The sequence below is a fragment of the Pinus tabuliformis genome, chromosome 4_2 (assembly GCF_031772625.1).
Source record: "Pinus tabuliformis cultivar Carrire ecotype Pingquan chromosome 4_2, CPIR1, whole genome shotgun sequence".
Taxonomy (NCBI): Eukaryota; Viridiplantae; Streptophyta; class Pinopsida; order Pinales; family Pinaceae; genus Pinus; species Pinus tabuliformis.
In genome coordinates this window covers 973,116,224-973,129,811 of record NC_142304.1, presented here as the reverse complement: position 1 = coordinate 973,129,811, position 13,588 = coordinate 973,116,224, and the positions used below count along the sequence as shown (strand labels likewise).

Sequence of the window (13,588 nt, the reverse complement as noted above, 5' to 3'; positions counted from 1 at the left end):
TCACTGAGGAAGTATTCCCTCACTATGCTCTTCTTCTTTCTTCTGACGTCTTTCAGCCTGACAAAACTGCCCACTGAAAAATCTGCATCCACCAACTACTCCTCACGCTGAGCCTCAGCGTTGCTCCCTCTACCATGGCAAAATTAGAACTGGAAGCTCCTTCTCTCAATCAACTCACTCGGAGAGAGACTTGTGAAAATTCCTACACTGTGAAGGAAGCCCTACTACAGCAAATCTGATTCTACTTCACCTACTTGACTTTTAAATTTACATTCATCAAGTTATTCTTTTGAATCCTGAAGCAAATTACTTCTGCAGCCTACACTAATTAAATAGTTGATCTCATGAAACAGAAAACAGAGGAAAGAAACAAATACATAGGACACACTTATTTTTGGACACAATAGTCCCCGGAAAATCCCAATGCGGGAAAACCGATGCAGCAATTCTGAGGGTTTATTATTATGCAGGAGAAATATCTGAATACAAATCTAGGATGTTCATCCAGCAATCCTTTACAGAGAAAAATACTAGCTGAAAATCTGATTGAGCTTTACCTCACTTCACCCAGCGGAATTCTGGTTGATCTGGCACAAGACTGGCTAACCCCGGCTACTTCTGCATTGGCCCTGCGTAGGCCCTGCGTCAGGACTGCTTCACCTCTTGTGCCCTCTACGTCAGCTATCCCGGTTGTTCTAATTGTTCCTGGCAGTTATGGATTCTGCATGACAGACAGTTTTTTTGCTCTGCGCGGGCCTTTATGCCCCCGCGTCAAGACTACATGGGCCCAGATTGGCCTAGTGTCAGCTCTCCCAGCTATTGTGCTGCCTCTCTGTCAGTATTCTCCGGAAAGTCCTTCTCCCGGATTCTCATTGCCCCTCTGCTACTAAATGATCGCTTAGTTCAAATTTCTCAGCTTCCTAGCCCCATAAATCAAACTCCAGATCAATTCTCTCATTTGTTGCACCGGTTTTCCCACATTGGGTTTTTCCGGGGACATTTGTCCAAAAACAACTATGTTAATGTGATTGATTCTTGTGCTTGCATATCACTGTTATTTTCTCTATGTAATTATGTGACAACTGCAGTATAATTTATTTTAATGTTTACTGAAGGGTTTTGTAAATAACTTATTGTGAGAAATAAGTAGGTGAAATAAATCAGTTACTGCAGTAGAATTTCGTGTTAGAAATTTTCACATGGTATCAGAGGAGAGATCGGGCAACAGGATCAGTGTTGATAATATCGGTATCGGGAAAATATCGGCGAGGGTCCAGAAAATATCTTATCGGCAATATCGGCGAAAATATCGGCAAAATATCGGCAAATATCGGCAAGCATAAAAAATGCATAATATATTCATTTTTTTCAGATTTTTAAACATATAAAGCAATAACAACATGAAATAAACACATTGGCACATAAATATGAAGAAAACACTGATATATATGATGTCAAATAGAAATGATATATCAAAGGCGATACCAAATCGTGCTAATCCCTGATAATTGTCCATTCAAGGACTCAAATGTGGAGAACCAATACAAAATAACATCACATATAATAATAAAAGTATCTCATCATCATGAGTTACATGTAGCATAACAAATAAAACTAGCAGCTATCTATCTACTGCCCTCTCCCCCTTTTACGAGAAAACATGATGGGTTGTTTGCCAGGCCTGCCCCTAGTAGTAGAAGGCCCTGACACTGCCTCTGCACCTAATGTCAAATAATGAGTGCTAGGCATGGAGCTATGCTCTCCTATATCTATAGCAGATGGTGTTGATGCTGATGCTCCCGCAGTGTCCTCCTCCTCCTGCTCCTCCTCTAAGTGCCGCTGCTCCTCTGACTCCGAGTCCTCCTCTTGCTGCCCCTGCTCTAATGGATCATCTGCCACTGGCTCTAACCATGAAGGTGACTCCTCCAATATGGGCTCCTGAGACTCCACCCTCCACGGAGACAATACATCAATATTGTCTAAGGAAATGGCATCTGGATCCACTGGTGATTCTATTTGCCTCACTCGAAGTCGGATGTTGTAATGCACATACACCAAATCGTTGAGGCGTGCGAACTCTAACCTGTAAGAGTGTCAAAAAAAGTAACGAGTCTTGACTCTTGACTCTTGACACTTGAAGGCCATAAATTAAAAATTAAAAATTACAATAAGTGTAATTGCTCAACTGAAGGCTTGAGTTCAAAGTTATACCTGTTGCGCTTTTTGGCGTGTATTTTCTCAAATACACTCCAATTGCGCTCACACCCTGAAGAGCTACATGTTTGACTCAAGATTCGTATAGCCAATTTTTGCAAATTTGGTGCCCTTGCACCATAGCTTCGCCACCAAATATCTACAACAAAATAATGAAATAAAAAATTCAAAAACTTAAAAGTTAAAAGTTAAAAGTTAAAACATAATTAAATTCAAATTTCTAATTTCTAATGAGTGATGACTTGTCACTTACGTGGCATGAAGAGGGCCCTTTCCCTAATGGCATCATCAAAGCCAAATAGGCCAACACAATCCTGATAACACTGTACCTCGCGCTTGATTTTGCTACGAAGCTCAGAATCAGGTACCATCCTCTGAATACAGGAATGGAGCCCTTCCATCACCTCGCCATCAAAATCAAAGTTGCATTTGTATGAAAATGCAGGGTTGAGGAAGAGTGCTGCTGCATGAATGGGTCGATGAAGCATCCCTGTCCACCGACTATCGATCACATCCCATAACATCATCTGCCTATCAAGGCCAGCAGAACCCTTGTCTGCATAATAGGAACGAATGGCCTCCTTGGCCCTATCCATGCCCTCATACAAATAAGGCATTGCAGGCTTCTCTCCATCCACCAATCTAAGAACCTTTACTATAGGTTCGCTAACTGCACATGCTTCTTGTACTCCACGCCAAAATGTCTCAGAGTACACCATTTTTGAAATGGCTCTCCCATCAAGTCTCCTGCTGTATCTACAATTACGCCAATCATCAGACACAAACATTTGCTTCAACTCGAACTGACATCGAAGCAAAGACTGAAGAGTAATAAAGGTTGTGGCAAAACGTGTGATGGCAGGACCAGTGTTGCAGGAATCGCCCCCCCCCCCGGAGGATCCAAACCCGGAACCGCGGTTCGGAGCGAACCGTCCCGGAATCCCTTTAGGAATCGCGATTCTGAGGAGGAGGGGGCACGGTTCCGTCTTTTAGACGCGGTTCCTGCCATATAGGTTGCGGCCACCCCGGAACCGCGGATCCGAGGGCGGTTCGGGCACGGGGTGGCGCCAAGCTTCCGGCCCGGAACCGCACGCCACCCGCACGGTTCCCAGGAGATTCCGGAAGCAACCCGCGGCATCATTTTTTTAACTTGATTTTTTTTTAATTTGTTTTAACTTGAGTCTTAACTAGCATGAGGGGGTGGGTTAGGTTGGTTTAGGGTGAGTCTAGGGTGACTTTAGAAAAGAATAAAGCCCCCATTCTCTTCTCATTTTCTCACTTTGAGTTTATGAGAGTTGGAGAAGAGAAGAGAGGAGAGGAGAAGAGAAGAAAGGAAAGGAGAGGAGAAGAGAGGAGAGCTTGGAGGAGTGAAGAAGGAGGAGCTAGGAGAAGGAGGAGGAGCTAGGAGAAGGAGGAGGAGCTTGGAGCAAGAGCTTGGAGGACTTCATCTACAAGAGCTAAAGAGGTAAGTTCAAACCCCAAACTCCCTTGTTTTTTTGAAAAAAAAATTGTATTTTTCTCCTCCCTCTCCTACTCTTTCCCATTGTTTCTACTTGCTCCTTTATTTACAGGTTGTCCACCACCTATATCCATATTCCAAGATGGTGTTCTTTTGGCTTCTATGTATCATTCCACTCTTGGTTTTAATGATGGCAAGGGTGAGGAATAGAGGGGAAGAGGAAGGGGATGAACTTGGTCCTAATAGTAGTGACCCAATGTATGATGAGGAGGAAGGGTTTGAAGAGGAAGGGGATGAACTTGAAGAGGACACTGAAGCACAAGATGGGAAAGGTACATCAAATCCCTTGTGGACCTTTGTGACCAAACTTGAAGGGGGAAAGGGTGGTGGATCTTACAAATGGATGTGCCCTCATGGTTGTCATGGAGGAAAACCATATACGGGTTCATATACCCGTCTGAGGAGGCATCTTTGTGGGGTGCTAGACAGTGATGAAAGAAAGGGTTCCGTGGGGGTAAACATTTGCCCAAACATTTCAAGTGAACAAAGACAAAAATACATCAAATTAGAGATGGCTGCACAAGGAAAAAACAAGAAACAAAAAACTCATTCTGAATCAAGTGCAACCTCTAAATTTGGTAGTTGCCCATCTCCTCATGGTACTTTTGCAACCTCTGGAGGTAGAAAAACAATAGGGGATTTCCTTAATGTTACTGGGAGGGATGATGTGGATGGAAAGATAGTCCGTTTTCTTTGTGCTTGCGGTGTACCATTCAATGTGCTTCGCTCTCCCTATTGGCAAGACATGGTAAAGGCCATCAATGAAGCCCCAAAAGGATACAAGGCCCCCAACTATGAGAAAGCTAGAACAGTGTTATTAGAAAGAGAAAAAGCTAAGGTTCAAAGAGCTTTGACACGTTTTACACATGAGTGGGTGGATTATGGGGTATCCATTGTATCAGATGGGTGGACAAATATTAGAAACCAACATTTGATAAATGTTCTTGGTGTTTCTTCTAGTGGTGCAGTATTTATTGCATCTCATGACTCCTCCTCCATCAGTGCAACTGCACAAAACATTGCAGATCTCCTATTGAAATCAATCAAAGATGTTGGTCCGAATAATGTGATTCAAGTGATCACAGATAATGCAGCAAATTGTAAGTTAGCAGGAAAAATTATTGAGCGTACTCATCCACACATCTTTTGGTCTGGGTGCCTGGTTCACACATTGAACCTTTTGATGCATGATATTGTGAAACACAAAGATTGTGGGTGGATTGCTGAGGTTTACAGGAAAGGGAAGCAGCTCATTAAATTCATCACAGGGCATACAAGGGTAAACTACTTCTATGGCACTTACTCCAAGTTGCAATTGCTTAAAATTGCAAAGACAAGATTTGCTAGTTATTACCTCACCTTTAGGCGGCTAGTGAGGGTGAGACAAGCTTTAACTAATCTGGTGTGTGCTGAAACATGGGATGAAATTAACAATGACACAGATGGTGCTAATGAAGTCAAGGACATTGTTCTTGACAGTTACTTTTGGTCACAGGTTAAATATGTTTTGCAATTCACCAAACCAATTTATTACATGATCAAGTTTGCAGATTCAGATCGACCAGTAATTGGGGAGGTGTATGAGCAAATGGATAGCATGTTGGGGCAGATTAAAGACATTGTTGAGCCTAGAGATACCACCTTGTACAAATATATTCGTGAAGAGGTGGTAAAACGATGGGATAGCCTAAATGTTCCATTGCATGCATTAGCATATGTTTTGACACCTAAATACTATCATCCATCATGGCTTTCAAAACCAGCACCTGGGGGGGGAGTCAGGAGAAGACCACACCAAGATAAAGAGGTTCACGAAAAATATATGGCTGCATTGAGTAGATTAATCCCTGATGAGGAGGAGGCTGCATTGGTACGGAGACACGTGAGCAACTATACGAGCAGCACTGGTCCATTTTCGAGCATGCATGCAATTCAAGATCGAGAGAATTTTTCTGCTCTTGAGTGGTGGAACATGCATGGAGGGCCTACTCCACTTCTACAGAGTTTGGCATTGCGGGTGCTATCACAGGTGGTAAACACTTCTTCTGCAGAGAGGTGTTGGAGCTCTTATTCTTTCATCCACAGTGTTAAAAGGAACAGGTTGAATTTAGACCGGGCAGAGAGCTTGGTTTATGTTCATTACAACTTGCGATTGTTGTCCCATTACTGTGAAGATGCAAAGTCTAATAAAGACTTGTTGACTTGGGACAAGAATCCAGAGGAGCCCAATTTGGAGGATGGAGTGTTGCGACTAGAGCAATTAGAGGATTCTCTTATCCAGGTATGTCCATTGTGGTATGAATTTTCCAATTTTCCCTTATAAAGAATTCATGTTTTTAATTTTTTTGTTAACTAGTGTTTTTTGTTTGCATGAATTTTTTGAGCGATTCTAGGATGATGACACGGGTGTTGATATGCCACCACCCCCACCCCCATCTGGTCCCTTGGTTTCTACTAGAGGAGGTTCTTCTTCATCAGTTCCAGTGCCACGACTTACACAGGGACCATCTTCTTCATTGCCACCACGTGGAGGCCCGCCATCACGTTCTATTCGTGGTGGAAGGAGGAGAGATTAGTAGATATATTCACAATCTACTTCTTTTTGTCATAGATTACTCATTAGACTTGTAGACTTGTGAATTTGAATTTTGAACCTTTTTGGCTTGGCGGTGACCAAGTGACATATTTTGTAAACATTATTATTTGAATTTTGGACATGACAAATGTTGACAGTTGCTCACTTGCTAGATAAATCATAATATGCTCTATGTTTTATGTTTTATAATATGCTTAAATGTTTTATGTTTTATAATATGCTTCAAAATTTGATGTATGTTTGTAATAGCTAGAATATAGATGATTGTTGTACATACTAGTAACTACAATGGAATCATGGATGCCATATCTATCTTGATTTATGCAAAAATATGCATGTTTTCATGTCTTCTACAATTAATTTGGTATTTGGGATGTTTGTTTTGAGTATAAATGCAAAAAAATATAAAAAAATATATATATATAGCAGACGCTTCCGCGGACGCTTCGCTCCCTAGATTTTTGGAAAATGACGCTTCCGCGCTCCGCGCTTCCGCTTCGCGCTTCCGCTTCGCTCCCGCTTCGTGCAACATTGGGCAGGACGCCGCAACTCCTTGTTTCTAGTGAACCTCCTCATAAGGCTAAGAACAAAAGCATGGTTATAAATAAACTTGGGGATGCTCCTAGCCATATCAACTGCCTCCTTGATGAAGGAGAGTTTCCCCATATCCTCAAGCAACAAATCAAGACAATGCGCTGCACATGGAGTCCAGAAAAATGTGGGATGCCTCTCCATAAGCATTCTGTCGGCAGACACATAATTAGCTGCATTGTCTATTATGACTTGCACCACATTCTGCACACCAATCTCCCGAATGAACCCATCTAACAACTCACATATCGTTGCTGCATCTTTGATATGTTCTGATGCATCCAACGATTTAATAAACATGGTACCTTTAGGACAATGTACCAAGAAATTTAGAAGGGTCCTACCCTTCTTATCTGTCCAACCATCAGACATCACTGTGCATCCAGTGACTTCCCATGTCTCTTTCAACTCCGCCAATCTAGAGTTGATGTCCTGTTTTTCTGCTTGAAGAATTGGCCCCCGCAACTCCTCATATGTGGCACTTTTGTACCCTGGGCCCACAACAGCAATAGCATGACACATTGGCTGCCAAAATGGATTGGTTTTTGTGATGCTGAGAGGTAAGTCGCTCCAAAAAATACACCTCCCCATGACTCTATCTGCTTCTTGCTTCTCCTTTTTTTTAACAAGCGATTTTATGCCAGGTTGTGCTCCAGCTCCTGTTCGTGGAACAAAAAATGATGACCTCGCATTCACACTAGCAGTAGCGCTAGCATGTGATGGTGTGCCAGTTGTGGAGCCCCTCCCACTAGGGCCAGTAGGGCCACTACCCTCAACATCAAAATCAGGAGAAGATATCCCGAAAGATCTACCTGCACGTTCAGCTTTGTTTCCTTCCGCCTCTTCCTTCTTTCTGTCATTTTCTTCAATTGCCTCAAGAGCTTTTTGTATAAGCTCCGGACTAGAAACTGTACAAATGCCAACATCATGTCCAGTGAGTCTAGCAAGATGGTATTTCAGTCGTGTAACCCCACCTGTCATCTTGGTCCCACACAATTTGCATGCAAGATATGCACGATTTGTCCCACCATCAGGGATCCCATACTCCCAAAATGGGTCCAAGGTTTTTGGCATATTTGTATTTTGTAGTGGGCTAACTCAAAAGGAAACCTACAGCACCAAAAAAAAATTGGAATTAGTAACTTAACTTTACAAAATACAAACTCAAATATATGGACTGATATTTAATAATTTTAATTTTATATGCTTCCCTGTGTTGTTAATTTTATATGGACTGATATTTAATTTTATATGCGGTTTGGAACCATCATTAGAGCAGCATTAATTTAACTTTTAAGGTGTAACTTTGATCATTAGGAGTCATGACAATATTCAGTCTGGTAATTAGGACAGAAATTCAGATAAAATGACAGGAGGCAACACTGAAATGCTGTAACTTTTAAGGTCTGGTAATTAGGACAGAAATTCAGATAAAATGAATTTCTTCAAGCACATTCAGCCTCTTATAGATCTGTTTCTCTAAGTCATTGGAGAGCAGTAGAATCTGGTCATAATCTCAGCCTTCAGGGATTGCTGTTCTGTGTTAAACAACTTATGAACTTTTTTTAAAAGAATTTTGTAACTGCTAGCTTTGGATATAACTTGTAATGGTTAAAGCCTAAAGGTGTTGGAGGCTTCAGTTACGTTATTTTCTAGACTCTCAGGCATATATTCATTCAATAAACGTAACGTGTATATTCACTGTTCAATATATATTCTCCAGCAGTTCCCAAGATTTGCTTCCTGTCACATGATTGACATGAAACATATATATTATAACATAATATGTTATAATTTTGGAGGGTTTCAAGGGAAATCTTCTATCCAGTTTCGGTAGAAGACAATTGCTACCCTAGTTGGACCCCCAATTTCAGTGGAAGAAATTGCCACTCTAGTTGGGTTTCACTTGTCCGGAGTGTTGCTACTTCTGCAGGAGTTTCAAGGACCAATTTCCAATTGCAGAGAGTGACCCATCTACCAAGAGGACAAATTTTCTGAGTAAGGCCAAATTCCTGTAGCAGAAGGGCCAAATTTCACTGTGGGCTGTGTGGTTTGACTGAAGAGGTCAAAAGTCTGTGTAGGGATCGAAGTTGATAGCCAAGGGAATAAAATTTTGTGGAAAAAGGGAGGCTGTAATACCATGAAATGATGCCAACTCAGGGCCGAATTTTCCAGTGAATTTCCCCAGACCAAGTTCTTCATAAGTGGGCCGAGACTATAATGTATCCAAAGGTAAGTAACTACTGTAAAACGCTCACAGTTGGCAGCCAGTTCGTTAGTGTGGGGTTTAGTCCTCATCTGGTTGTCAGTTCGATTCCTGTGGGTTCCTTTGTCGAGCATCAGCCCTCACCAGATGCATCAAATTGTGGAAACAATAGAAAGTGACTTTTCAGGAACATTTTAAATGCTTCCCATATTTTGTATAAACCAAAGGTAATGTGGTTTTGTTGTTCAAACTTCAGACGTAACGTATATTGTATATTGATTCTTGAACGCATATATTGAAGGTATTCAGCATATATACAAGGCATATATTGAAGGCATAGCCATATATTGTAATTTGTAAGGCATATATTGAAGCCTGAAGGTACCTGTATCAGACAGCGCCCCAATGGAAAACGACAGCACCCCTCAAACCCTCGGGCCTCCTTCGAAGTTCGCAGCAACCTTCCAGCGCGTGAAAAACCAAAATGACTTAACAGAAAGCGGAAAAATTCATTTATAGAGCACGCGCGTAATTTTTTTAACCGGCTCCCGCGATATTTACAATCGTCGCGCGATATTTTCGAATTTATCGCCGATATTTCGGATTTCTCGCGCGATTTTCAGACTTGGAAAATATCGCGATATTTTAGTGCCGATATCTCGTTTCCCGGAAAATAGCGCGATATTTACGAATATCGCCGAGATATCGGCGATATTATCAACACTGAACAGGGTAGAAGAATATGCTATGAGACAGGAGCATGATGCCGAGGCATCAACTCAGAGGGACTCACGCAGATCTCCAGAGAAAGAAGAGAGCACGAAGAACATGGATCACGATTATTCTATGTTAGCTTCCAGACTGGAAGAAGTCGCTTGCCTAGCGAGTTCTGCCTCCTCTGAGGTTTGGTATATAGATAGTGGAGCTTCCTGGCATGTGGCATGAATACGAGAATGTTTTTCAAATTAGCAGGAAGAAAGGATGAATTTTCAGATCGCCATGGGAAATAGCGCAAAGTGTACCCCCGTAGGAAGAGCTACTATGGTCTTTCAAACAAAAGCAGTGGATCGGCTTCGAGCAACCAATGTGCTACATGTGCCAGGATTGGGGATGAAATTACTCTTTGTATCTCAGCTTCAAAACAAGGGCTATGACGTTTTCTTCATCAAGGAGAAAGTATATGTCAAACACCCGAGTTGGAAAAAGAAGGCCCATATTGGAATCAGAAGTAACAGGTTGTATAGATTACAACTAGAATCTCCAATGGCACTGATAGGCAGCAGTGGGGATAAAGATTTGAATGAACTATGGCACAAGAGGATGGGACACTTACACCATGGAGCTCTAAGAATTCTCGGGAAAACAGTATCAGGAGTTCCAGAATTAAGTACCGAACGAGATGATGTATGCAGAGGATGCGCACTAGACAAGTACGCCAAGGCAGCATTTTCTAGAAGCAACAATAGGGCTAAGACTGTTTTGGGATTGAAACACTCAGATATATGCGGACCCATGTCCACAAAAGCTCTAAGTGGTGCCGAATATTTCGTCACCTTCATTGATGACCGTTCCAGAAAGACTTGGTTCTACTTTCTAAAAACCAAGGATGAGGTTTTTGGTCGATTCAAAGAGTTCAAGGCTCTAGTTGAGAATCTGACAGGAAAGAAGATAAAGATATTGCCTCAGACAATCATGGAGAATACATTGACAAGGACTTCACTGAGTTTTGCACAAGGGAAGGCATCAGAAGAGAGTGGATAGCCCCTATAATCCGGAGCAAAATGGAGTATCAGAAATGAAGAACCGGACTATTGTTGAAGCAGCCAGGGCAATGTTGTATGATCAAGATATGCCCAAGTTTCTATGGGCAGAGGCACGCAACATGGCAGTGTATATCCAGAACAGGACTCCTCACAGGGCTTTAGGTAAGATTACTCTTGAGAGTGTCTTTACCGGTAAGAAGCCTGAGGTGAGTCATTTCAGGATATTTGGGAGTTTGGCATACTGCCATGTACCTGAAGAGAAGAGGAAGATATTGGATCAGACTGCGGAGAAAGGATATCTTGTAGAATATAGCGAGAATGCTAAGGCATATAGAGTCTATCTTCCGGGGAATAGGAAAATCATAATTCGACGGGATGTAAAGTTCATGGAGGATAGAGCCTTCAGAAAATCCCGAGAAATGCCTTTCGAAGAGCAGTCAAAGGATGATCCGTTGGTCCAGCCACTTCGACTAACAGAAACTAGCACTAGTATTTCTCCTAAAGACAAAACTCCAAAGGAGGAGCCTCAGGAAGAGGAGCAGATAGATATACCCACTACGAGTGGAAAAGCGAGCTGGGAACTTCGACAGATACATTGAGATGCAAATAATTTTGTCAGGGCGCCTAGGAACGAGAAAATGGAGCGTAGACAGCCAAATAGATACCAAGCCTTCGTAGCTCAGGTTAGAGAACCCTCAAGTTTTCAGGAGGTCGTTCAGCATCAAGTATGGGTAGATGCTATGGTGGAGGAATACAGTTCCATAATGGTCAATGATGTCTGAGAAGTGGTACCTCGACCTCAGGACAGGTCAGTTGTACGGTCGAGATGGCTCTACAAAGTCAAATACGTTGCAGATGGTAGTGTAGAAAAATACAAAGCCAGGTTTGTGGCTAAGGGGTTTGTTCAGAAGGAAGGGATAGACTACGAAGAAACCTTCGCCCCAATAGCCAGGTATACTTCTATTAGATCCGTGATATCCCTTGCAGCTCAGATGGGTTGGGAGATTCACCAAATGGATGTCAAGACGGCATTCTTGAATGGGGTGATAGAAGAAGTATACATTAAACAACCAGAGGGTTTTGAGACACATGAGAAGGAATCTCATGCAATGTCGAAAAAGTCGAAGTCGGGATTAATTCGGCAAGGGTCCAAAAGTTGAAAAACTCGGCAAAGTCGGGAGTTTTTCGAAAAAGTCGGCAAAAAGTCGGCAAAATTAAAAAAATACAAAAATATTCATTTTTTAAAAAATCCGGACTTTTTCAATAAAATCCCGACTTTTTCAATAAAATCTCGATTTTTTCAATAAAATCCCGATTTTTTCAAAGAAAAAAAAATCATTAAAGAAACTACCACGATTTTTTGGAAAAAGTCCCGATTTAATCCCGACTTTTTCGATTTAATCCCGATTTTTTCGACTGGGAAAAAATCGGCAAAAAATCGGCCGATATAATCGGCCAGCCAAAAAAATCGCATTTTGGGGATTTAATCCCGATTTTTTCCCGACTTTTTCCACACTGATCTCATGTATGCACATTGAAGAAAGCTTTGTATGGGCTTAAACAGGCACCTAGAGCATGGTACGGTCGAATTGATGGCTTTGCAAAAGATGGGATTCGTCAAGAGTGACGCAGATTCTAAACTCTACTATCTGGTTGTAGAGAATGAGCCTCTAATCCTAATTTTATATGTGGATGATCTCTTTATAACAGGATCATCCAGGCTCATCAAAGATTGCCAAGAGAACCTAGCTACAGAATTCGACATGAAGGATTTCGGACGGATGCATTATTTCCTGGGGTTGGAAGTTTGGCAACAGAAGGGTGAAATTTTCCTTGGGCAAGGGAGATACGCTACAGAGATTTTGAAAAGTTTTATAATGCAGGACTGTAGACCTATGGCTACTCCAATGATCACCAACTAGAAAAATATTGATGCATCCGAAGATAAAGAAGTCGATCCCACCTTGTACAGGCAGCTCATAGGGTCCCTGATGTATCTGGTCAATACGAGGTCGAACATTTGTTACGCTGTTAACACCCTTAGTCAGTTCATGGTAGAACCAAAGAGGGCGCACTAGGCAGCAGCCAAGCATGTTCTCAGATATATACGAGGAACAGTCAAGCATGGACTAATGTACACCCAAGGCAATGACATCAGGTTGAGTGGGTTCACTGACGCAGATTGGGCTGGAAGTTCAGTAGATCGGAAAAGTACCATTGGGTACTGTTTCAGCATTGGATCAAGAATGACCTCCTAGTGTAGTAGGAAACAGAAATTCGTGGCTCTGAGCTCAGCTGAAGTTGAATATATGGCAGCTAGCATAGCTTCGTGCAAAGCGATATGGCTTAGGAAATTTCTTGTGAATCTATTTAGGGGAAAGATGGAAGTGACCAGTATTTTGTGTAATAGTCAGAATTGCATCAAGCTCTCTGAGAATCTAGTCTTTCATGATCGGTCGAAGTACATTGATATCAGGTGTCATTTTGTCAGACACTGTGTCCAATGAGGGGCAGTACAGTTAAGGTACACCCTAACAGGAGAACAAGTTGCAAACATTCTCACCAAGGCCCTAGGACGAACAAAGTTTGTTTACTTCAAGCAGAAGATGGGGATGTTGAAGAATCTGTTTCAATAGCAGAAGAAAATAGTATAAGGAGTTGCAGTGCAGCAGTTAGCAGTAACAGTGCTATGGGCAGCA

General features: G+C 42.0%; 2 protein-coding genes across 5 annotated transcripts in view; both read right to left on the bottom strand.

Moving 5' to 3' along the window:
- LOC149172872 (mRNA export factor GLE1-like) overlaps positions 1-13,588 on the bottom strand; it is a 404,516-nt gene that overhangs the window by 200,070 nt on the left and 190,858 nt on the right. The gene's annotated exons all lie outside the window — the stretch shown is intronic.
- On the bottom strand, positions 2,163-3,045 carry LOC149172874 (uncharacterized). The gene is made up of 2 exons (XM_089428084.1): positions 2,468-3,045; positions 2,163-2,353 (listed from the first exon to the last, which is right to left on the bottom strand). Exons 1-2 carry the CDS (start codon positions 3,000-3,002, stop codon positions 2,163-2,165), a joined length of 726 nt encoding a protein of 241 aa, XP_089284210.1. The 5' UTR covers positions 3,003-3,045.

What these genes read in the sequence shown, in the direction of transcription:
- LOC149172874 (XM_089428084.1), bottom strand. Translation starts at nt 3,002, where the DNA reads ATGTTTGTGTCTGATGATTGGCGTAATTGTAGATACAGCAGGAGACTT. An exon ending in AAGGGCCCTCTTCATGCCAC is followed by an intron (nt 2,354 to 2,467) that starts GTAAGTGACAAG and finishes ATTTTGTTGTAG; the next exon opens with ATATTTGGTGGCGAAGCTAT.